This window comes from Camelina sativa, chromosome 6 (assembly GCF_000633955.1).
Source record: "Camelina sativa cultivar DH55 chromosome 6, Cs, whole genome shotgun sequence".
Taxonomy (NCBI): Eukaryota; Viridiplantae; Streptophyta; class Magnoliopsida; order Brassicales; family Brassicaceae; genus Camelina; species Camelina sativa.
Genome location: NC_025690.1, coordinates 1,694,278 through 1,719,046, shown reverse-complemented (window position 1 = coordinate 1,719,046; position 24,769 = coordinate 1,694,278). Strand labels below are relative to the sequence as shown.

Here is a 24,769-nt window from a genome sequence, read left to right as displayed (position 1 = left end):
CGGTGGTGCTGATGCTAATGCTTATTTACTTAGCCATTTGTTATCCACCTCATCAATCTCATCTTCTCTCTTCTTCTTCTTCTTCTTCTTCTTTTGACACTACTCATTACTCATAGTCATGTAATGTGAATATGTGATGATAGTGCGAGACAATATAATGTGCTATTCGATCCAGATGACACAACGCACATATGTGAATGCGTCGTCGTTTGATGGGTTTTGGGTTCTTTGTTTCATTTGACGATAACTGTTAAATCCATGCAGTATCCGGACCATTTGATTCAAAATTAGATCTTTTCCTTGTTTATTTTTTTTTTTTTTTTTTTTTTTTTTTTTTTTTTTTTTGTATTGTATTGTTGCAGTAAAACGTGAATCTGATGAATCTTTGCTTCTTCTCTTACTCTTTTTCCATGTAACAGATGAAGAAGGTAAAAGGGAGAGATCAGATTTGATTTCTATTTTCATTTTTTTGTTTAGATCTTAGGGTTTCTGAATAGAAATGTATCCATCCAGAAGAAGATTACCTCTTTCCAAAGCCATTGATAAAGAACCGGAAGAACAATTTGGAGTACAAGAAAAGAGATGCAGATTCTTGGGAGCAATGAGAATCACAGAGATCTTAGCTTTATTCATGGTTACTATCCCTGTCTTGCTAGTAATCGTAGCCATGTTTGGATATGATCAAGGAAATGGCTTTGTAGAAGCCACCAGAATCATACGAATGGAACCGGAACCAAATGTGACATCCTCAGATGATTCAACATTGCAGAGAGATCAGGAACAAAAGGGTAAGACAATGATATATATATGTTGTTTAACTTACCTTCTACTGTTTTCTTTTGGGATTGGAATGTTTATATCTTTCTTGGAATGTTCCATCAGATTCTGTAGGTTTGTCTCTGCTTGGAGGACTACTTGTTTCTGGATTCAAGAAAGAGTCTTGCTTGAGTAGATACCAATCTTACCAATACCGTAAAGCTTCACCGCATAAACCTTCTTTGCATCTACTTTCGAAGCTTAGAGCTTACGAAGAGCTTCATAAACGATGTGGACCAGGAACCAGACCATATATCAAAGCGGAAAGACTGCTTAAACTGAAACAAACTGATGATGAGGAATCAGAAGGATGCAAGTATGTTGTTTGGATGTCGTTTAGTGGATTAGGAAACCGGATTATTAGTATTGCTTCTGCTTTTCTCTATGCAATGTTGACAGATAGAGTCTTGCTCGTTGAAGGAGGAGAGCAATTCAAGGACTTATTCTGCGAACCGTTCCTCGATACCACTTGGTTGTTACCTAAAGATTTCACCTTAACTAGTCAGTTCAGTGGCTTTGGACAAAACTCAGCTCATTGCCACGGAGACATGCTAAAGAAGAAACTGATTAACAGTTCCTCTGTATCGTCTATGTCTCATCTCTATCTCCATCTAGCTCACGATTACAACGACCAGGACAAAATGTTCTTCTGCGCAGAAGATCAGAATCTTTTAAAGAATGTTCCTTGGTTGATCATGAGGACAAACAACTTCTTTGCACCATCTCTCTTCTTGATTCCTTCATTCGAGGAAGAGCTTGGTATGATGTTTCCCGAGAAAGGAACGGTGTTTCACCATTTGGGTCGTTACCTTTTCCATCCTTCAAATAATGTATGGGGACTAATCACAAGATACTACCAAGCTTACTTAGCCAAAGCAGATGAGAGGATTGGTCTTCAAATAAGAGTCTTTGATGAGAAGTCAGGCGTATCTCCTCAAGTCACGAAGCAAATCATTGCGTGCGTTCAAAACGAGGATTTGTTACCTAAACTAAGCAAAGGAGAAGAACAACACAAGCAGCCATCAGAAGAAGACTTGAAACTCAAATCTGTCTTGGTCACTTCTTTAACAACAGGATACTTTGAGATCTTGAAGACAATGTATTGGGAAAATCCAACTGTAACAAGAGATGTGATTGGGATACATCAGCCAAGTCATGAAGGACATCAACAAACAGAGAAGTTAATGCATAACAGGAAAGCTTGGGCAGAGATGTACTTGTTGAGCTTAACTGATAAGTTGGTTATTAGTGCTTGGTCTACATTTGGGTATGTAGCTCAAGGACTTGGAGGATTAAGAGCTTGGATTCTGTATAAACAAGAGAATCAAACCAACACAAATCCACCTTGTGGTAGAGCTATGTCGCCAGATCCTTGTTTCCATGCTCCTCCTTACTACGACTGCAAAGCAAAACGAGGAACTGACACCGGTAAAGTTGTCCCGCACGTCAGACATTGTGAAGATATTAGCTGGGGACTTAAACTTGTTGACAACTCTTAATTTGAAACAAGCCAGCTGAATATTTATATATGGACAAAACTTAGATAATCAACATCGTGTTTGACTCCTTTTTGTCTAATAAATTCTTTGCTTAGCCTTCAAACTAAGTATGAGCCTAAAGTTTAAAGCTTATTAATCATAAAATTGACTGAATACTATCACTAAACGTAGTTTTAGTGGGCTTATATAAAACAAGCCCGTAATAAAGAAATCTGTTATATAACTTTTTCCAACAGTATTAGATGATGAGGAGAAAAGAAAAACGCAAAAGTTTTCTCAACTAACTTGACGAAAGAAGAGGGCTTGCTTGTTTGAATGGATCTCTTAAAAAGCCTCTCCTCATTTTAAGTAGGGAAGTTACATCAGTGTTTATCTTCTTACACGCCTAACTTTGTTCTGTAACTCTTTCTTTTTGTGTCCTAAAAACTCCTTATATAAACACTCCCTTAATCTCTCATCAATCCACTCTATCTCACACACACACACAGAAACCATGGTTTCTTCTTCTTCTTCATCATTTTCTTTACTATTTCCTTTCTTTCTTATTCTTTTCTCATGTTTAATATCACTTTCATCATCAAGCAGATCATTAATCGACCGTCCTCTTCCCAAGAACCTTCCAAGATCCGGTTTTCGATTAAGTCTTCAACATGTGGATTCAGGTAAAAACCTCACCAAGATCCAAAAGATTCAAAGAGGGATTAACCGTGGTTTCCACAGATTGAACAGGTTAGGAGCTGTAGCTGTTTTGGCTGTAGCGTCTAATCCTGATGATACTAATAACATTAAAGCACCTACTCATGGAGGAAGCGGCGAGTTTCTTATGGAGTTATCTATTGGAAACCCGGCGGTTAAATACTCAGCTATTTTTGATACCGGAAGTGACCTTATATGGACTCAATGCAAGCCGTGTACGGAATGTTTTGATCAACCAACTCCGATTTTTGACCCGGAGAAATCTTCCTCTTACTCGAAAGTAGGGTGCTCTTCTGGTCTTTGCAACGCATTGCCTCGATCAAACTGCAACCAAGACAATGATGCTTGTGAGTATTTGTATACCTATGGAGATTACTCATCCACAAGTGGGTTCTTGGCTACGGAAACGTTCACTTTCGAGGAGGGGAACTCGATTCCTGGTATCGGTTTCGGGTGTGGGGTTGAGAACGAAGGGGACGGGTTCTCACAAGGCTCAGGTCTTGTAGGTCTTGGTCGTGGACCTCTCTCGCTTATCTCTGAGCTCAAAGAGACTAAATTCTCTTATTGCTTAACCTCGATTGGGGATAGTGAAGCATCTAGCTCGTTGTTTATCGGATCTTTAGCCTCGAATATCGTCAACAAAACAGGTGCAAGTTTAGATGGCGAAGTAACCAAAACGATGTCTTTGCTACGGAATCCGAATCAGCCTTCGTTCTATTACCTTGAGTTACAAGGTATCACCGTTGGAGGAAAACGCCTTTCTGTTGAAAAGTCTAATTTCGAACTAACCGAAGATGGAACGGGAGGCATGATCATAGACTCGGGAACGACCATCACGTATCTTGAGGAGTCCGCCTTTAAGGAGTTGAAGGAAGAGTTTACTTCCCGTATGAGTCTACCAGTCGATGACTCGGGATCTACGGGACTTGACTTGTGCTTCAAGTTACCTAATGTTGAAAAGGATATTGCAGTTCCTAAGCTAATTTTCCATTTTAAAGGTGCGGATTTGGAGCTTCCCGGAGAGAACTACATGGTGGCGGATTCGAGCACAGGCCTTTTGTGTTTGGCCATGGGAAGTTCTAATAGGATGTCTATTTTCGGAAATGTTCAGCAGCAGAATTTTAATGTACTTCATGATCTTGAGAAAGAAACGGTGTCGTTTGTCCCTACCGAATGTGGAAAATTGTAGATTTTGATTGTTTTCTTCTTTTATGATAAAAAAACTTTTATGCTTTGAGACAACTTTAAATGCCTCCGTATTTTACACCAGTAGGTAGGTAATACCTCCGAGAAAATAGAATATATCATGTTTTTTAATTGTGTTGATATGAAAACAAGGGAAAAAAAACAGAAGTAATAAATCTTTGCGAAGAAAAGAAAAATTATTTTAAACTTCTTATTGATAAACAATTATTTTAACCTAGCTAGAATAAAAATTAAGTAATTGTATATGTGTAAATTTCCATGTGTCCGTGAAACCACAATGATAAATATCATGTGCCTTGGGGTTTGTTTTTTGTTCGTCATCATTTGTTTGAGTAATAGCTACAAAAAAAACTTCTAAATATAGTAACATTATAACAAAGAGTAGTCTATTTCTGCTTATTGAAATCTCTTATAAATTGTTTTATCATTTACCGTAGATTTGTTAATCCTGTAATTTCTAGATATATAACGTAAAAGAGTGCTAATATGGTTTGGAAGGGCTTGTCCCATCATGAACAACTTAATTCGAAATCACATCGATATGATGTTTCTACGAGAATTATTGATAATAATGAACAAGAAGTATCATTATAATCATTAACCTTGGAAGCAAAGTAAAAGAGTTCGCTCAACTTCCAAGCAACTCGAGCGAGAAAGATGAAAACCATGCGTCATGCAATTTGATTATAAAAGATGAAAATACGAACACGTCGCCCAACAAATTAACATAATTAATCCCTAACTATCTCACCTATATTTTAATTATAAAAATAAAATAAAAATCTTACCTATATTTTAATTATAAAAATAAAATAAAAATCTTACCTATATTTTTTTATCAAAATGTTTCAAAACCCATAAAATTGGTATATCATATAGATTTAAACTTGGAAGTATATATATCCTGTTTTAGGAAAAATGTGTGTAAGATTTGTTTCTTTCACGATTGTATATTTTACCTCGCATATATAAAGAACTTTAGAGTACATGTGTATTGGTCATTAAACCCTATTTGGTCATTACGATTTGAATTTAACTAGAGTATAATGGGTGAAAAAGAAAGAGAATGAGCTCCAAACTTACAATACCCATATTAAACATGTAGAGAATACTCGTATGAGAGCTAATCGGCTCATATCATTGGGCTTGAAAGGGCCTATAATAAAATAATAATCTTGCTTAATCGGCCCATTGTGATGTTGTTCTTTCCACATCTTAAGACCAGAGAGATGGATCAAGTCCTCACCGTATCCGGATCCCATGTTGTTGAGAACAATTGGTTTGTTTTTCATCACCAACAAGATTTTCATAGAGATGGTAACATGTGGTAGAGACAAACCCTGATGAAACCGACGGCTACGCTCTTTCCACAAGTTATAAGTTCCTCCTTGCCTAGCCTTGAAGGAGGGTAAATGAATTAATTAATCTTAGGGGATGTAGCCAGAGGAGAATTTGGTCCCAAGAGTGAGGGACGTCATTTGATAGACCCATCTTATGAGCCACACTATCTCAAACAGAGCTTGAGCCAAGCTGTTGTTGAATCTTAGGGATCGCCACTTTATGCCAAATGAGAGATGACCAAGAAACATGAAGCTTCCAAGGACGGATTGAATAATAGGTGTCAAAAGCTCTAGAGCATTGAAATATAGTTTTCAATATCTCTACTTAATTTTATTACTAGTATTTATATATCATGTGTGTAGATAAAATACCCTGTTTGAATTAAGAATTTATTCTAATCATTTTTTTGTTCAACAACTTATATTAATGATTTTCTCAAATAAGCCAAGCCGTAGAAATTTTAACCTAGTCAATACTCGTATTGCGTAAGTCATTATTCTTGGAATTTACCCTAGTCGATATTTATTAAAAGTAAAAGGGAATAGAGAAACCCTAGATATGTCACATGTATCATGATAACTTTCCGGTGCCCAAGTCTTTATCAAACGGCGGCGCCGCCTGTATTCTACTGTTTTCCGACTAAGAATTTAGCAGAAACAAGAGACGAAGATAACATAACACCATGAAATTAAGTAAAACGAATCGAAACTAGAGAAACCAAGTCAATCCACACAGTTGAGAAAAACGATGAAAGAAGACAAATTAAAAGCCATCAACAAAAGATAATAGAAAACATCGATCGGAATCGACAATTAGAAAACGAAACCAAAAAAAAAGAGTTTAGGGTTTTGGTTCAGGTTCAAAAGCCCACGCGTTCTCCTTTCGAATATTTGCTTCTTCTTCGGGTGTGAAATCGCACTCGATGTTGAAGATCGTTCGAATCTCCTCTGGCGACATGTCTTTGATGTGATCTGCAACGCTCTGGCAAGTGAGATCGAGAAGGTCTTTGACGTTGAGATAGTTAGCAGCGAGAATGATTGAGAAGGTTGTTTCGATATCAATATTTTTCATGAACTCTACGTCCCAAGTCTTGAGCTCCTCCGCCTTGGCTTCCTCTTCCTTGGTTGAATCTTTATCATCGACGTGTTTCTTGCAATACTCGATGACCAGTGCGAGGATCTTACCAGTGACGTTCGCCAGCGGGATTGCTTTATCGGCGCAGTCATCGTCGATCATGTGCCCTATGATCTGCAATTTACGAGCCACCGCTTCTTCAATCTCGAAAGTTACACCATCGGAGCTAGTCAACACAACCTTGTTCGAAGACATGTTGTTGTTTTTTTCTTTTGTGTGGCTAAACGAAAAAGAATTTTTTTAGGAGATTTAATCAGAGATATTGAATGAGAGATCGAAGAAGGTATGATGATCGTCTCTCTATTTATCTGATGAGAAGAGTCGGCCAATTATTGAATTTAGGAATTAGAAAATATGATAATTTTTCCCTTTTTAATTTCCAAAGCAATAAGGAAAGGGTAATAAAATATCTTTATTTATAAAAAATTCCTAAAGTATTTAAGGTCTTTAATCGTTTAACCCCAATTTTTTTTTGGTGGAAGATAATTAATATAACCCCAATTATACTACACACATTGTTCTAATATAAATGTTATACAAATATTGTAATTTCAAAGTTATATCTTAATATCTATACATCTAATATATATATATATATTTATATTATTTTTTAACTATACATGTTTAAGAGCAATTGTTTGTAAGATATTACGATTAATGCCATCACTTTAAAAGGCAAAATATATTATAACCTCGTTAAAGATATATTTGGAATAAGAATTACTTTTTTTTTTGTCAACCAAACATAGAATTAGAAAAGAACTCTAAGATTAATTGCCCAAACGGAGGATAATAGTTTACAAATGAAATTTCAAAAACTAACGTACGCGAAGATCGAACAAGGCAGTCTGTCCGTGCATTTGACTCACGCGGTATCCTAGTAAGAGAAAAAGAGGGAAATGCAGCTCCGAGCAAACTGATATCGTCTAGTAGATTGGAAAAGGCCGGCCAATCTTCAGGAGACTACACCATCGCGACTAGCTTCGCACAATCAGTCTTAAAACACTGACCCGCCAGCCAGGATAGACTCCATAACCCAAACAAAACATGTAACTCCAAGTGTATGGGGGAATAAGAAATACTTATATCCATTTTTCTAGAAAATCTTTATTATCTACTATATATCTATGTAACCCAACACAACTAAAACCTTTTTAACATAGATTGTGCATTCAACAATTAATAATATAGATATTTAGAACATAGTGTTAAGATTTGTCATATTTATTTGATTTTGTCTTTTAATTGCTTTGAATCATCGTATAATACATAAAATTAAAATAAAATAAAAAAGAACTCTGCATCTAGTGTGAAATAAATTTGTAAAAATGGATATCTTTTACTCAATTATTAATAAGAGAGAATTTGTTAAAAATACCCCTTTTGATATACCCCTTTTCATAACTACCCTATTTTTTGGCTATTTTTATTTTTGCCCTCCTTTAATTTTTAATGACCATTTTACCCTTAGATTATTTTATTTAATAAAAAGAAAAACAAATTTTTCCCGCCAAAAGAATTTCCGATATATTTTCCCGCCAAAAAAATTTCAAAAAATTTTCCCGACAAAAATTTTCGAAAAAAAAAATTTCCCGCCAAAAAAATTTACAAGGTGTTTAAAAGGTTTTATAAGATAGAAACCTCATAAAAACCTTATAAACACCTTGTAAAAGCTTTTACGAGATTTTAAAAAGAGTTTTAAAAGGTTTTTAAAAGGGTTTTTAAACACCTTTTAAACGCTTTTATATGGTTTTTATAAGGTTTTTAAAATGTTTTCAAAATGTTTTAAAAAAGTGTTTAAAAACCGTTTTTAAAAGGTTTTTAAACACCTTGTAAACGCTTTTAAAAGTTTTTAAAAGCATTTACAAGGTTTTTAAAAGATTTTAAACACCTTGTAAACGTTTTTACAAGGTTTTTGTAAGGTTTTTAAACACCTTGTAAACGAATTTACAAGGTTTTTAAAAGCGTTTACAAGGTTTTTAAAATGTATACATTTCAAAATTTTGGCGGGATAAAATAATTTTTGACGGGAAATTTTTTTCGATTTTGGCGGGATTTTTTTTTTATTTTTTTGGCAGGAAAAAAAATAATTTTTGGCGGGAAAAAAATTATTTTTGGCGGGAATTTTTTTTATTTTTTGGCGGGAATTTTTTTTCATTTTTGGCGGGAAATTTTTTTGATTTTGGTGACTTTACATTCTTATTATCATTAAAAAAGGATAATTTGGTCATTTTGTCCAAAAAATGGGTAGTTTTAAAAATGGTCAACATGAAAAGGTATTTTTAGAAAATGGAATGGAAAAAGGTGTGTTCCACATCGTCTACAATATTAGACATTAATTCAGTGCCATATTATAAAAAAGACAAATGTAACAAATCAAAAAATGTTTCCATGTTATATTGTGAACGGGTTGTAAGACGGAATAAATTTGACTCAACTATAAAAAATGTATAAAACAAGGGTTAAATCCTCGTTTTATTCAAATACTCTCTCTGTTTCATAAAGATTGATGTTTTGAGATATTTTTTTGTCACAGATTGATGCTTTGTAAACTTCAAGAAGTAATCATTGAAAATATTAAATTTTTTGAATTGTTATTGATTTAAAATTAAATAATATCTCTTTAGTCAAAGAAAAAAATATATTTAACTTAGTAATTATTTTTTTATTAAAATGTGTAAAAACTTCCAAACATCAATCTTTTTGAGACAGAGGGAGTATAAATTATCATTCGCATATATGCAACTTCAATATCATTTAAGGGAATTTAGTGGAAACTACCACATTTCTTAAAAAAACTTTTCTAAACTACCACATGTGAAAACATTTTTTCAAAACTAGCATAAATAAACTTTTATCACATATAAAAAGACGAAATTATCCCTACAGAAAGTGACAAATTTAAAGAGACAAAATTGTTTTTATGACGTGGAACCAATAATAAAATATTAATTATTAAATATTTTTATGTTTTTTTGTGGACCAAAGAATAAACAAGTGTACAATAATTATTGTCCATCATTACGAAATTTGTTTTGTTTCAAATTTTTGTCTGCCAACATAATTTAAGTAACTTGTCCATAAGTATTAGTAAAAATAAAATGTCCACAGTTACAAGTAAGCGAATCATAATTCAAAAGATCTAAGTGGATATGACGCTTGTCCACGAACAAAAAAATTCGTAACTTTTCTATGATAAGAATTTAAGAAAGAAATATTGACGGCTAAGATATGATTTCAAAGTACTATAGACAAAATTATAACGGTAGACAAGAAATATGATGGACCAAAAACATAATGTCATGGAGCAATTAAATACCATGGACAAAATAGTTATCCAAAAAATAAGTTTCGACTTGTCTACAAACGAATCTTATAGAATATAAAGTCTAGAGACGAATGTAACTGAGAAAGATAAATTATGAAGAATTTTAATTAATTATGCTTGTAGATCTAAAAGATAATGGAGTGAATGTAAACATTTGTAAGAAAAACAAAAGAATAAAAGAGAGAGAGAGTGTGTGAGAGAGAGATAAACATGAAGAATAAATATATATTATATATTTCTATATTAGATAAAGGGTATTTTTGTATTTTCATTTGAGGTTGTGGTATAGGGTGAAAAGAGTTACAAATGTGGTAGAAAGAAAAAGAAAGGTTTTGTAATGTGGTAGATCTGTTAAAAAACTCATCATTTAAATAGCACCCTAATCCTATAATCGGTGCAGTCAACTACATATGCATCAAGTTACAAATCATGTTTTGTGAAGAAGACTTGGTGTCAATTGTAATGGTGTGGTATAACCATATAGGGCACCCATTTGCTTTTAGAGCCAGTTAACCAAAAATTTTATATTATCCTTAATGCTCAATAAGATTTTTAGAGAATATAATTTTTGTTTATTCTAACATCTGAATTTTTCTGAAATTTTTTATAAGAACTTTTATACTTAATAGGAACAGATGATGGAGTAAATACTTATAAATATTAAAAGATATAAATTATGATGTCACAAAAATACTAAAATCTAAATTTATATAATAATAAAAATTGGAAAAAATCTCAGTTCTATATTTTCATTTTCTAGAATATATCATCATTTTAAAAATATCTATTATGATTGTATTGTTCATCATGTTTTATTCATATTTTTGATCATAACTCTTTGTTGTAATAGTTGAGTCTTTCAAAAATAGTTGTGTTTATTTAATAACTTATTTCTTTTTAATTATACATACTTTCGCCTCATCTCAGATATTTTGCTACCAACTATTTGTGATTTGATAAATATTTTTTTTTTCATTTTATGAAGAATTTAAATAGTTCGAATTTCAATAACTAAAGTTATTATATACTATAAACTTTTTAATTTAACATATATTATTTCAAATTTAAAGAAAATTTTAAAAATAATTAATTTAACAAAAAAGCTTTGAAATGATTATAGTAATGTAAAAGTTTTAATTAGCTTTAAATATGCACTAGGTAATAACCCGAACATAGCGCAGATAAATCAATTCAAATAAAATTATTATTTGGGATTTGATATTAGTTTGTATAAAATAAAATATGGAAATAATTCTTTTTTTTATCTTACTCAAATTTACGTTTATTTTATATAAAAATATGTTTCACTCGTGAAATATTTAAAAGTAAATAATAATTTTAACGCGGTAAAAAAATTTGTATGAAATTTATTTTAATAAAACATGAATAATTATTAAATTTTTAAAAGAAATTAACTTGTTGTTTTTTAAAGAAGTATAATATAGTTTAAAATTAAATGACTACAAATAGTTTAATTTATTTAATGAATTTTTATTTAAGTTTATAATGGTATAGATATAATTAAGATGAATTAATAGAGTTTATTTGCTAAAATGTGTTTCAAGCTCTCTAGCGACAATACATCAACATTTGATGAAGAATGCTTCTCTATTAATATAGAAGATTATACAATTGTATATCTCTATTTTTACTTTTCATTCAATACCTTCACTTCAACAAATACTTAGGATAGCGCATCTTTATCATCTTTTTTTGTATAATCTATATTTATATTATATTAATAATCGTTCAAAATAGTCCTCGCAAAGTTATGTCAATTTATTATGATTTTTTAGCAGTACCTCCTTTATGAGAGTGTTTTTTATCGTATTATTTTTTCATCTGAATTTTTCTTTCTTTGTGGTTGCATTTTTTACTAATTACTAATTACTGTTATAACCGTTTTATATGGTAGAACTTAGAACAATTGTCGCGTCGTAACTCTTATGTATTTTTTTCCTTTTATCATATAATTTCAATGTATACGTAGACATAGACATAGACATATCATATATATTATCTCACATCGAGTGTAATTAAATGCTCTCATATTTTCATAAATAATTATATATGATGGAAAATACAGTACTACATTATTTTATATGAAATCATTGACTTATATAAAGTAAACCGTTTTTTCTCTCTCGCCTTAGACGATTGCGTACAGCTACCATTCCTAGCAAAACCTCTTCGTCCTCATCGTTTTCGGCCGGCGCCGGCTTTTCTGGCGTCTATCGGCCCTCTTTCCTGTTGTTTATGTGAAATACAGTTTTGCACCAGAATCCTTAAACTTCATTAATGAATTGCAAGTGCTTTTTATAGTGTCTTACAAAGTACATAACTGACTCAAACGAGGAAATAGGAAACAACTTTGACCACTAACCCAACTAAAGCCACTTGATTCTAACTGAAACAATGACTTAGTAAACAACATAACTGAAGCAAATGAAACGCAAAGCAAAACACAAAACAGAACAAACTAAGATAGACTCCAACAGACCCTCCCTTGAACTTAACTATTCAGTTCACTCAATGTGATCATTCCAAATGCTGCTCTAGCATTCTGAAAAGTAGCTAGCTTCAATGGTTTAGTCATCACATCTGCAAGTTGCGACTTCGTGTTGCAGGACGAGCTTGATGACTCCTTGCCCAAACGGAGGATAAGAGTTTACAAATGAAATTTCAAAAACTAACATATGTGAAGAACGAGTAAGACAGTTTGCCCGCTTATTTGACTCACGCGGAATCCTAGTAGATTGGAAAAGGTCGGCCAATCTTTAGGAGACTGAACCATCACGACTAGCTCCGCACAATCAGTCTCAAAACACTGACAAATGAACCCCCCAGTCAGGATAGACTCCATAGCCCAAACCAAAGCATGCATGTAACTCCAAGTGTAAGGGGAATAAGAAATACTTATATCCATGTATCTAGAAATTAAAATCTTATAATTTATTATCTACTATATATCTATGTAACCCAACACAACTAAAACCTTTTTAACATAGATTGTGGTGCTTATTTATATCCATAAAGAGCTTTGTGTAGCTTGTAAACCATTTCTTCTTTTTCTGGGACTTCATAACCTTGAGGTTGCTCCACATATACCTCCTCTTCTAGTTCTCCATGCAAGAATGCTGATTTAACGTCTAATTGATAAACTCCCCATCCTTTGTGTGCCGCTACAGCAAGGATCATTCTCACAGTATCCATTTAAGCTATGAGAGAAAAGACTTTTGTGTAATCCACTATATTCTCTTGAGCATAACCTTTCACAACTAACCTTGCTTCGAACTTAGCCACCTCTCCAAGCTCATTAAGTTTGGTCTTGTAGACCCACTTAACTCCAATTGCTTTGGCTCCATCCAGTAATGTGGTGATAGACCACATCTGATTTTTCTCAATGGAACTCATCTATGTGTCCATCGCCTCTCTCCACTTTTGATTTTTAGCTGCTTTTTGGAAATGTGTGGGATCTGAAATAGTCATAAAAGCGAGATAGTCAACATTCAACACGTCAACCTTCACCATGTTGATTTCTTCCTCTGTATCCTACAGTTCCTCCCCCGAAGTGTAATCAACAGCCCATACTGGTGGCCTACAAACTATAGTTTCTCCAACTTGAGGCTGAACTAATTGGTTTTGATCATTAACTTCAACATTTTTGCATCATTCGCTACATCTTCTGCCTCATTTTCATCACCTTCTTTATTCATCTCCCTAGTTTCATTGTTCTCCAACTCAAGCTCAACATCCTGTTCGGCCGAATGATTTTTCTCTCAAGTACATTTCATTTCTTCTTCAAAGATAACATCACGACTGATGTGAATTCTTTTCTCCACTGAATCATACATCTGGAAAGCTTTAGACTCACTGCTGTAGCCTAATATGACACACTTCACACTTTTGTCATCAAGTTTGGCTCGCTTGACATCTGAAATGTGAATGTGCCCCACACAACCAAAGATCTTGAAATACCCTACTGATGGCTTCTTGTCACTCCATTCTTCCCCCAGAGTTTTGTCTTTCACAACCATTGTAGGTGATCTGTTAAGAACATGATTTGCCCATTGTACAACTTCAGGCCAGAACAATCGTGGGATCTCTTTCTCTCGCAGAACTGTTCTCACCATGTTCATGATGGTTCAATTTTTCCTTTCAGCTACTCCATTCTATTGAGGAGTGTATGCAGTAGTCAGTTGCCTCAAGATCCCATGCTTGTCACAGAACTCCTTAAATTCTCCAGAATTGTACTCTCCACCTGATCTAATCTTAAGCATTTTATGAACATTCGAGTTTGGTTTTTCAACAAATGCTTTGAATAACTTGAAATGATGCAGAGCTTCTGATTTCTTTAAGGCAAAAGAGATCCAAGTTTTCCTAGAGAAGTCATCAATAAAACTGATTAGGTACCTCTTCTGATTGTTTTGACGAGGAGTAGTCGGACCACACAAGTCCAAATGAATGAGTTACAGCTTTTCGGTTGCTCTCCATGTGCTTTGTTTAGGGAAAGGCACCCGATGATGCTTCCCTTTCACACAAGCTTCGCATGTAGCTTTGACTTGTTGAATCTCTAGCAAGCCCATGACCATCTTCTTGTTGTGTTGAGTGAGTAGACCGCTGTAGCTTAAATGACCATAACGGTGATGCCACACTTCTGTTATGTTAGAGACATCAACTTGCAGACATTGACATTTTTCTCCCTCACCTTCACTTCCACATGTTTCAGCTATCAACACGTACATCCTGTTTGCAGTCATGATGGACTCATGTATCTTTCTCTTGTTGGATAGAAAATGCTACACGTCTTCTGCATTCCTTCCTTGAATAGCACATCCAACCCCTTTTCTTGTAACTGTCCAACATTCAACAAATTGTTCCTTAACTCAGGAACATAGTAAACGTCACTTACAACATATGTTACTCCTCCAAACACAAAATTCACCACACCTTTGCCAACAACATTCAGCTTATGGTTGTCACTAAGCTTCACATGGTGAGTGAAACTTGTGCCCAGCTCCGAGAATATCCCCTTATCTCCACACATGTGATTCGAACACCCAGAATCCACGAACCACACATCACTCTGTTGTGCTCTAAGAAGCTCCACACAAGCCATTAGCAAACCTTCATCTTTCTCGTCTACCTCTGCATAATGTGCCTCGTTGTGTCACTTTGGACCAGAATCCCTTAATTCTTCATTAATGAACTGCAAGTGCCTTTTATAGTGGCTTACAAAGACAGAACTGACTCAAACGAGGAAAAAGGAAACAACTATGACCACTAACCCAACTAAAGCCACTTGACTCTAACTGAAACATTGAATCAGTAAACAACATAACATAAGCAAATGAAACGCAAAGCAAAACACAAAACAGAAAAAACTAAGATAGACTCCAACAATTTATTTTCTCTAAACTATTGTTTTGTACAGTTCTAGTTTCAAATAACATCGGCAAATATAGTTTATGGCTATTTGGTTGAAGATTATTGTGTTTGCATCTATTTTATCTCTTCGAGAGTTTTCCTTTTTGACTATGATCCGACAAGAGAATCGAAGTGTTGGCGGCGTCTCTTCGTCATGGATCCAGCCAGGCGGCTTCCATAGTTTCAAGTTTGAAACTGTTCGTTTCCACCATTGATGCTTCATTCCTTCACACAACAATCTATGCAAATCGTGTAAGGGTAATCAAACCCAGATTTGGGATCCAGGAGTATCCGATATTGGGTTTGAAGATGATGGTAATGAACTGTGGCTTAGTCGCTTCAATAAAAGATATGTTACACTCTTCTCGGCGAGGATCTCCGACGGAGGCCATCAATTCCCGAAGAAGCCAACGATTCTTGCTCATGGTAGTGACATACTCTTCTCAAGGAGTCTAGGAGATGGCAGTGTTCTCTCGAAGGTTTTAACAAGTTTTAGAGATGTGGAGGCTCTCTTCGGAAGGGAAAGTGAAAAGTAAGATTCGGGGTAAATCTCATCACCAAAACTGGAAGTCTTTTTCTCACAACGTTCCAAAGGAATAGTCAATATCAAAACTACCATGTTTACTTCATTGAGACATGTGAGAGATATACATGGATAAGAAAACCAAAGAATCTTCCAGAGGAACACAGTGAAATCTTGCTGATGATTTCAAGGAAGATACAAGATCCAGATTCATGTCATACAACTTTGAATTTACATTTACTAATCAAAGAAATGCTAAAGGCATTTTGGAGTTTCAGCAGCAAACTGATAGCCAATAAAAAGTATGTGAAAGAGAAACATAACAAATTATTTCTATTAGCCTATAAATCTAATGATAGCATGGTTACTCCCCACTCTTTTATTGAAATTGTAATAATTTCATGTATTTGGGTAAACGTTTGTTTTGAGATGTTTTTGTATCATGTAAATATTTTTTGATATCAATATATTTTGATTTGCTGAAAAAAAAAAAAATCTAAGTAAACAGATTATTGAACATAATAACACCATGAAATTGAAAAGCAACCACAAACCATAAAATCAAAGACATACTTGAGACTAAATATTTAAGAAAGTCATCAACAAAGATTAAACGACCGTCGAAATCAACAATTTTAAAACGAAAACAAAAAGTTAGGGTTTTGGATCATCTTCAAAAGCCCATGCGTTCTCCTTTCGTATCTCTTCTTCTTCTTCCGGTGTGAAATCGTTTTCAATATTGAAGATCTTTCGAACCTCCTCTGGTGTCTTGTCTTTGATGTAATCTGCCACGTACTGGGTCGTGAGATCTAAAAGGCTCTTGATGCTGAGATAGTTGGCAGCGAGAATGACTGAGAAGATCGTTTCAAGATCGAGAGATTTCATGAACTCTTTGTCCCAAGTCCTCACGAGCTCCTCCTTGGCTTCAGTTGCTTCAGTTGCTTCACTATCATTCGTTGCTTCAATTGAATCACTATCTTTATCGTCAACGTGTCTTTTGCAATACTCGATGACCAATCCAAGGATCTCTCCAGTGACGTTTGAAAGCGGGATTGCTTTATCGGTGCAGTCGTCCTCGATCATGTGCGCTATGATCTGCAATTTTCTCGCCACCTGTTCCTCAACTTGGAAAGACTCGCCATCAGAGCTTGTCAACACAATCTTGTTCGAAGACATAGTGTGTTTTTTTTTTCTTTCTCTTTTTTTTTTGGTGGTTTACACAGTAGAAGAAGATGTTTGGGAGAATGCTGAAGAAATTGTAACGTCGCTATTTATAATGAGTGAGTATCTAAATCCATTGTTGAATTTAGGGATGTAGTAATATTTTCTTTTCCCCCTAGAGGAAATTAACAAAATAAAGAAACAACAAAATCCTAATTTAATTAATTAGGCTCTTATCTTTGTAATAATATTTTACATACACATATAGTAATAAAAGTATTGATCAGATTTCTCTAGATGTTATCCTATTTGAGCACTTTGTAATTTAATTTTAAAAGATTAGCTAATGCTATACTCAAAATAATAATTGTTGTTATATTATAGGATTGAATTTATAAAATACTTTTTTTTTCTTTTCTGGGACCACCTATAACTCAATGTAAATTTTAATTATAGTGGGATTTTCTATTTATTAGTTTTTAAATAATTAATTTTACAAAATTTTACTTTGCTCTCTAATAATTTTACATTTTAAAAACTTGAAACATTGTTTAACAACATACATATCAGTCGAGTCTTCTTTAGTTTAAATACAAATAACTTAAGACTTTTGCAGATACTTAAATCTCTTTTTGTCACCATTTATTAACCTATCTAGAAAAAAAGGCTTATAAGAATTTGTCTCTAGTAAAATTTTGTTGTATAGTTACAAAAAATTGTGTAGTGATAACCCGTAGTTTTATAAGAATTTGTTTCTAGCAAAAATAATTTTGTTACAGATTTGAGACCAAAAAGTTTTGTAACTATTTTGTCGTCATAAAATTTCCCCTTAGAAAAAAATTATCGCAAATTGCCACAAGTTAGAGACAAATTAATATGTCGCAAGTTGTTACTAATTGTTACATTTATCTACTCCTATTTGTTACAATCTGCGTCAGAAATATTAGTATCAACTAGATTAAAAAAATTACAAAATTTTGTGGCTAATAGCCTCACAAGAAGCTACCCGGTTATTTGTCATAAATTTGTTACAAATTGGGACCATATGTGTATAGTATTGTAGCTAATTTAGTGTGTATAGTGTTGTAGCTAATTTAGTGTGTATAGTGTTGTAGCTAATTGTTGGAAAAAAATTGTCAAAAAAATATAAACAAAATCTTTATAATTTATATAAAATTTGTATTTTTCAATGTATAATTAAAATACAAAGAATAAAATTTTCTCCAAACTCCACTTTAGCCTTCCGCCTCTTCCTCACTTTCATGTGATCTTCTTTCATCTACTTATCTGGCACTTGTGTTGCCCTTCCCCCCTCGTAAACTCTATACTGTATTTTCTTTTAATGCAAAAAAAGCCCTTTAACACAAAATTTCAACTCAGCACATTACTGAGACCTAATCTTAATCAGTCCATTATTGAAAAAACTTAGAGAGACTGACACATAGGATGGAGGTGAATTAAGTACCTGGATGAGAGTCTAGGTTTTTTTGTTCCTATGAATGTTAATGAGAGTCTAGGTTTTTTTGTTCCCTCATGATGAAATATAGGATTTCTAGATTTGGGAACGAAAAAAAAATGATTTTATTTCATACGTATAACGTGGCTAAAAAGAAAAAAGTAAATTTACCTAATTATTTTAATAAATTGATAAGGGATTTCAAAGATATGGAGAAACCCGATAGAGAACGGCAGCGATGTTTTGTTCTACTTTTACTGCCGGCGAAGATTCTAAATCGCCGAAGGATTTTGGTGGACGATTATAATTAGGGATTACGAAAGCATATTTTCATACAGTTATAATATCTCAGCAAAGAAAGAATAAACAACGAAACTGAATCAATAGATAAAAATCGGAAATTATTATTATTATTCATTCCTTCACCAAAAAAACAAAAAAGAGAGAGTAATAAAAAAAAAAAAGTTAGGGTTTTGGAGCAGCTGGTTCCTCAAAAGCCCAAGAGTTCTCCTTGCGAACTTTTTCCTCTTCTTCGGGTGTGAAATCGTTCTCGATATTAAAGATCACACGAACCTCCTCTGGCGTCATGTCTTTGATGTGATCTGCAACGTTCTGGCAAGTGAGATCAAGAAGGCCTTTGACGTTGAGATAGTTAGCAGCGAGAATGAGTTGAAAGATTGTCGCCAGATCTTTATCCTTGAGAAACTCTGCTTCCCATTCCTTGAGCTTCACGGCTTCTTCTCCAGACATTGAATCAGCTTCTTTCTTCTCCTTGTCTTCCTTGCTCTCTTCTTCAGCATCTACAACATTGACGTGTGTTTTGCAATACTCGATCACCATGGAGAGGATCTTTCCGGTGACGTTTGTAAGCGGGATTGCTTTGTCTGCACACTCGTCTTCGATCATGTGCCTTACGATCTGCAGTTTTCTCGCCACCACTTCCTCAATTACGAAAGACTCGCCATCAGAGCTCACCAACTCTATCTTTTTCGAAGACATATTGTTTATGAATTATGCAAAAGCTATTGGAATGAGAGAGATTGTTGAATGATGAATGGAATAAAGAGGAGTCGAAGATGGTCTATTTATAAAGTTTAAGAGTCGGTTAATTGTATTTTCCTTTTCACAATTGGAAAACTTGTGTTTCTTCCTTTTTCATCCAAGTCCCAATCATAATAGGAAAAACCAAATACTACTTTAACTAGGTTTTACTTTTAATAATTTTGGTCTTAACCGCAGGTAAAAATTCTGGACTTATCTAGTAGATTCTACAACATACAATTCCTTTTGTTTATTTATTAATATTATTATATATTAAAAATAAAATATATAACATCTTATTATAAATGTTATACTATTTTAGTATTTCGTAATTTAATATTTTTTATTGAATAGAAACTAGTGTTATTTTTAATATAAAAATGGTACCTATTGGCTATTGCTATATTAAAATATAGGATTGGACTTAAACTAAAATACAACTTACAGTTTTTTGTATCACACACAGATTTACAACTTGCTGTAAGAAGTTTACCAAACGTATTGAGAGGATTAACCTTAGGCTACGTTCTCGTAATTTTCTTTAGGCGTGCAGTCATATATCACAATATCACATTGTATCGTTATTCTATAAAGTGTTGATGAAAGAGTTTGTATTGTTCGTGTATTCTATAAAGTGTTGTTCACCGGAGAGATATGGTTTCTTATATAGCAATCAGATAAGATTAATTAGAATGGAGATGAAACATGCTTTTACAACAACATTAATTATAGAGGCCAAAATTTTTGATTACATTCTTGAGAAACGCTCTTCCTCAGATGCTTTGTTTTGTGTTTTTGGCATCTATTTGAGTCAAGACAACCAGGGAGTGGTATTGTTTCTTGTGTCACTTAATCAGTTGATTTCCTTTAGTGTCCTTAAATATAATTTCTCCAGAGTACGACCACGACCACAACCACAACTTCTCTTGTCTTCCTACTTAATATACTTTGTCAAAGAGAGGTTCAGCTGCATCATCTCCTTCAGTTGAATCATGATCGTCATTGACGTCGATTGATGATGATCTCTTATTGATTGAAGAAGAAGAGTACAACACATATATAAAAAGAGGCTAACAAGATATTCTATACACTACAAGAAAAACGATGGGACACGTCGGTTTAATAACGTCACAATGTAAACCGACGTTCAAAGTTTTGAAAGCAAGGAATTTCCCGTCGATTTACGAACCGACCCAAATTTTATTTAGACAAAATAATTCATTTGTTAATTTTTTTTTGAATAAAATATAAAATTTATTTCCAAAAAATGTAGTTTTTACATCTAAGTGCAGCATGTTTTTAATTCTTATGTTGATACATAACTAGAAATTGTTTTTGTAAAAACTGGTGCCTTTAGCGTGATCCCAACCACTACTCCATATAAGATGTGAACCTCCCTCCAGCTTGAAGAGAGAGCAGCTTGTTCCGGATCTGTCTATCTAGATTTCTGATGAGCTGATCAGAGGATATTGGTGTCTTTCCATGGCGACGTCTATTTCGCTCTTGCTAGAGCGTATAAATCGATGCCTGGAAAGCATAGCAGAGTAGAAACAGAGTAGCAGACCCCAGAGAAGTGTCTACTAGGAGATGCACGTTGCTGTCCCAGTCCGTAAAGAACTTGGTCATAAGCAACTTAGAAACTAGACCTGTCCAAACCGCTGAGGAGTAAGAGCCTTCGAAAAAAAGATGGTTTCAGCTTTCTTGTGACGTAGAGCAAAGAGAACAGGAGGCGTCAACTCGTAAGTTCCAGGACAGCATGCGATCGCCCGTTGCTAACCACACTATGAAGAAGAACTTAGGAGTGCCCTGGGAAAACCAGATACCAGCTGCCCATGGTTGCCGCTGTCGGGATGTCCGTGTTTGCTCCCAAGTCTCTTTTGTCTAAATTTAGTCTTAAATTGATCTTTTTTGCCCCGCCAAAGTACCACATCCTCTGTTTCCAATAGTCCTCTGTTTCGTATTGTCATGAGAACTGCTTCGAACTGATTCAGGTGGTCTGCTCAATGGTGTCTTTGGCAATGAGTGAGTGCCTCCGCCACAGTGGCGTGGAGACCAATCCCCAAATCAATTGTACCCCGGGAGGCTGCAATAGTGAATAAACAGCCCAGTGGCGACCAATTATCATACCAAAAGGAGATACGTTCTCCATTCTTAACCTCATATCGAAAGAAACTCGCGGCTAAGGCTCGGTATTTGAGTAGCTTTCTCCACATCTAGGAGCCGGATGTTGTGTTAGCTTTTATAGACCAGAAAGAACCCTTATGGAGTATGTAAGTTCGAAGCCATTCCACCCATAAGGAGTTCGACGCCAACATTCTCCATATGAGTTTCAAACAGCTCACCTAATTATTTGCTTCTTTCAAAGAACACAAACCCAATCCACCTTCTTCCTTTGGTAAGCATACATCTATCCATGAGACTTTTGCTTTTTTTTTTGTATTGAGAGAGGGACCCGACCACAAAAATGCAGAACACATACTGTCTATCTCCTTTGTACAAGCTGTTGGCAAGCGGAATGCTGACATCCAAAAGTTTGTGAGGCTGTGGATAACTGAACTGATGAGCTGTAGACGGCCCGCAAATGACAGATAGCGCCCTGTCCAGCTGCTGAATTTTTCTCTGATGCGCTCTAGTAGCGGTGTATAGTCGGAAGTTGTCATACGCTTGGTTAAGAGGGACAAACCAAGATAACAGACTGGTAGAGAGCCTGATGCAAATGGGAATGAGCGAAGAATCACATCTTGTTCAGTATTTGTAACTCCGACCATGTACAATGTAGACTTCTCTAGACTAATATTCAGTCCTGAGAAGCCTGCAAAGTCATGAAATGTCTGAAGAATACCCTCAGTAGACGCCTTGGTCCCATCTATAAACACCAATAAGTCATCAGCAAAACATAAGTGTGTAAGACTGATATTCTTACATCGCGGGTGGTACCCAACTCGTCGCTCCTTGGCTGCTTTATCAAGCAAAGCGGACAAGACTTGCATGCATATCACAAAGAGATAGGGAGATAAAGAACAACCCTGTCGCAACCCTCTTTCACTGCAGAAAAGTCCAGACAACTCACCATTCACTTGAACTGAAAATGAAGCAGTGGTAATACAACGCTCAATCCAGTTGATAAATTGCGTCAGGGAGTGCATAGTGCCAAAAATACTAAGCAGAAAAGGCCATTGAATAGAGTCAAATGCCTTAGAGATATCAATCTTTATAGCACTTCTAGACGACACAATATCCTTATGATAATTAGCAACTATCTCAGAAGCCAGGAGGACATTCTCCATTAAAAGCATGTCCTTGACGAAAGCAGACTGATTTGGAGAAATAAATGCAGGCAGAAGCCGTTTAAGTCTGTTGGCAAGAAGCTTGGATATCACCTTATATTTCACATTTCAGCAATAAATAGGTCTATAGTCCTTCATCTCTTTCACCTCTTTCTTCTTAGGAATTAGAGCTAGAATGGTTGTGTTTACACCCTTCGGTAAAAAACCAAATTTAAAGAAAGATTGAACCGAGACAACAAAATCACTCTTAATGACAGACCATGTCGCATTAAGAATCTCTTGGCATAGAAAATAAGATATCACATATCTCAGCGTCTGTGACATCCTTAACCAACATTGTCTGATCCAATTATGATCATCGATATGGCAACAAACTCGAGAGCTCCGCTTCATCGATTGCTTGATAGTTAAGCAACTTATGTCCCAGAAATTCTCGAAAGAATATCTCCGCCTCCTGCTTAATTGTCAGTTGTGTATCTGCTATACTACCATCCAAACACAGAACTTCCTTTATTGCATTACGTGCTTCACGGGCCTTAGCCGCACGGTGAAAAGCCTTATTGTTCCCATCTCCAACCTTAAGCCAGTGTAGTTTAGATTTTTGTTTTAAAATTTTTTCCTCCAAACCTGCTACAAATAGCCATCGACTATAAGCAACCGCTTCCCTCTGCATTGTCTGATCGGTAGGATTTTGCATTGTTTCATTCTGATAAGCACATAGATGTGCAAACACTTCTTTAGTTTTTTTTTCCAGATTGCCTAAACGATCACGACTTAACTGATTTATTTGCGGCTTCAAGGCTTTTAACTTTTTGGAAAACATGTACATTGCTGAAGTCGAGTGAAACAACATCTCATTACCGTCCCAGAACTCTTTAACCACAGGCAACAAATTTTCATCCTCTGCCAAAGCGTTGCAGAACTTAAAAGGTCGTCGTAGTCGAGGTTTTTCTCCCCCAAATTTAATGCGGCATCGTAAATGATCAGAGCAGCCTCCCGCCTCAAAAACACCATAAGACTGTTGATATTCAGCCAGCCAAGTATCATTGACAAGAACCCTGTCAAGCTTCTTACATATAACACAAAACTCACGTTTATGGAACCAAGTGTACAGCGGACTGTGAGATTGCAAATCACTGAAGGAGCAATACTGCAGTACCTCCTGAAAATCGCGCATTCCATGTGACATAATAGGTTGAATATCCGAGAGTGAGTGCTCATCCCCCTTCAAAATTTCATTAAAATCACCAAAGACCATCCATGCTTTGTTACGGAACAATGGAGAGTCTTGGTGAAATTTCAAATCCTCCCACAACACTTTTCTTTCTTCAACACCATTAGCTGCGTAGACAAATGAAACAAAAAACTCCTTTTCAGCACCTTCCAGCAAGACCGAGCAGGTGATCAATTGACTGCTTGTGTAACACGGTGTGAGATGAACATTTGAATTCCATACCACTCATATCCTTCCTTTATGGTTGAAAGGATAGTTAGTTAAGGAAGACCAATCAGGAAAAACAGAAGCAAGTATACTCGCAGCTTTAGATTCCTTTACCCTTGTTTCCAAAATACAACCAAACTGAAAATTACCTTTCTTAACCCAATCTCGAACTATGGAATGTTTTGACATTTTGTTGAAACCGCGAACATTCCAAAAGAAACTCGACATAAGTTATTGTTGGGTACCCGTCCTACTCTGGTCTCTTTGAGGTTGAGTAGAAGGGTTGGTAACAAATTTATGCGCATTTTTTGAAGCACGTGGAATAGATTCCCGCATGATAACAATAGCTTTGACTCCACAGCCGTTCTTTCCCACCGTAGGCGCAATAGAGTCTGCCTGTGCAGATAAAGTAG

The 24,769-nt window shown here is 34.9% G+C and overlaps 5 protein-coding genes across 6 annotated transcripts; 2 read left to right on the top strand and 3 right to left on the bottom strand.

Moving 5' to 3' along the window:
* On the top strand, positions 343 to 2,468 carry LOC104790086 (fucosyltransferase 2). 2 transcript variants are annotated; one of them, XM_010515787.2, is made up of 3 exons: positions 343 to 428; positions 514 to 788; positions 883 to 2,468. In XM_010515787.2, the coding sequence occupies exons 2-3, from the start codon at positions 602 to 604 to the stop codon at positions 2,313 to 2,315; spliced, it is 1,620 nt and encodes a 539-aa protein (XP_010514089.1). In that variant the 5' UTR covers positions 343 to 428; positions 514 to 601; the 3' UTR covers positions 2,316 to 2,468. The 2 variants fall into 2 exon arrangements, with proteins under 2 accessions (XP_010514089.1, XP_010514087.1); XM_010515785.2 differs by having other exon boundaries at positions 343 to 788.
* LOC104790085 (aspartic proteinase nepenthesin-1-like) lies at positions 2,623 to 4,253 on the top strand. The gene has a single exon (XM_010515784.2). The coding sequence runs from the start codon at positions 2,809 to 2,811 to the stop codon at positions 4,198 to 4,200; it is 1,392 nt and encodes a 463-aa protein (XP_010514086.1). The 5' UTR covers positions 2,623 to 2,808; the 3' UTR covers positions 4,201 to 4,253.
* LOC104790084 (SKP1-like protein 14) lies at positions 6,295 to 7,010 on the bottom strand. Its single transcript, XM_010515783.2, has one exon. It carries the CDS (start codon positions 6,885 to 6,887, stop codon positions 6,399 to 6,401), a length of 489 nt encoding a protein of 162 aa, XP_010514085.1. The 5' UTR covers positions 6,888 to 7,010; the 3' UTR covers positions 6,295 to 6,398.
* LOC104790083 (SKP1-like protein 14) lies at positions 16,480 to 17,223 on the bottom strand. The gene has a single exon (XM_010515782.2). It carries the CDS (start codon positions 17,144 to 17,146, stop codon positions 16,625 to 16,627), a length of 522 nt encoding a protein of 173 aa, XP_010514084.1. The 5' UTR covers positions 17,147 to 17,223; the 3' UTR covers positions 16,480 to 16,624.
* Positions 19,014 to 19,623, bottom strand: LOC104790082 (SKP1-like protein 14). Its single transcript, XM_010515781.1, has one exon. The coding sequence runs from the start codon at positions 19,584 to 19,586 to the stop codon at positions 19,053 to 19,055; it is 534 nt and encodes a 177-aa protein (XP_010514083.1). The 5' UTR covers positions 19,587 to 19,623; the 3' UTR covers positions 19,014 to 19,052.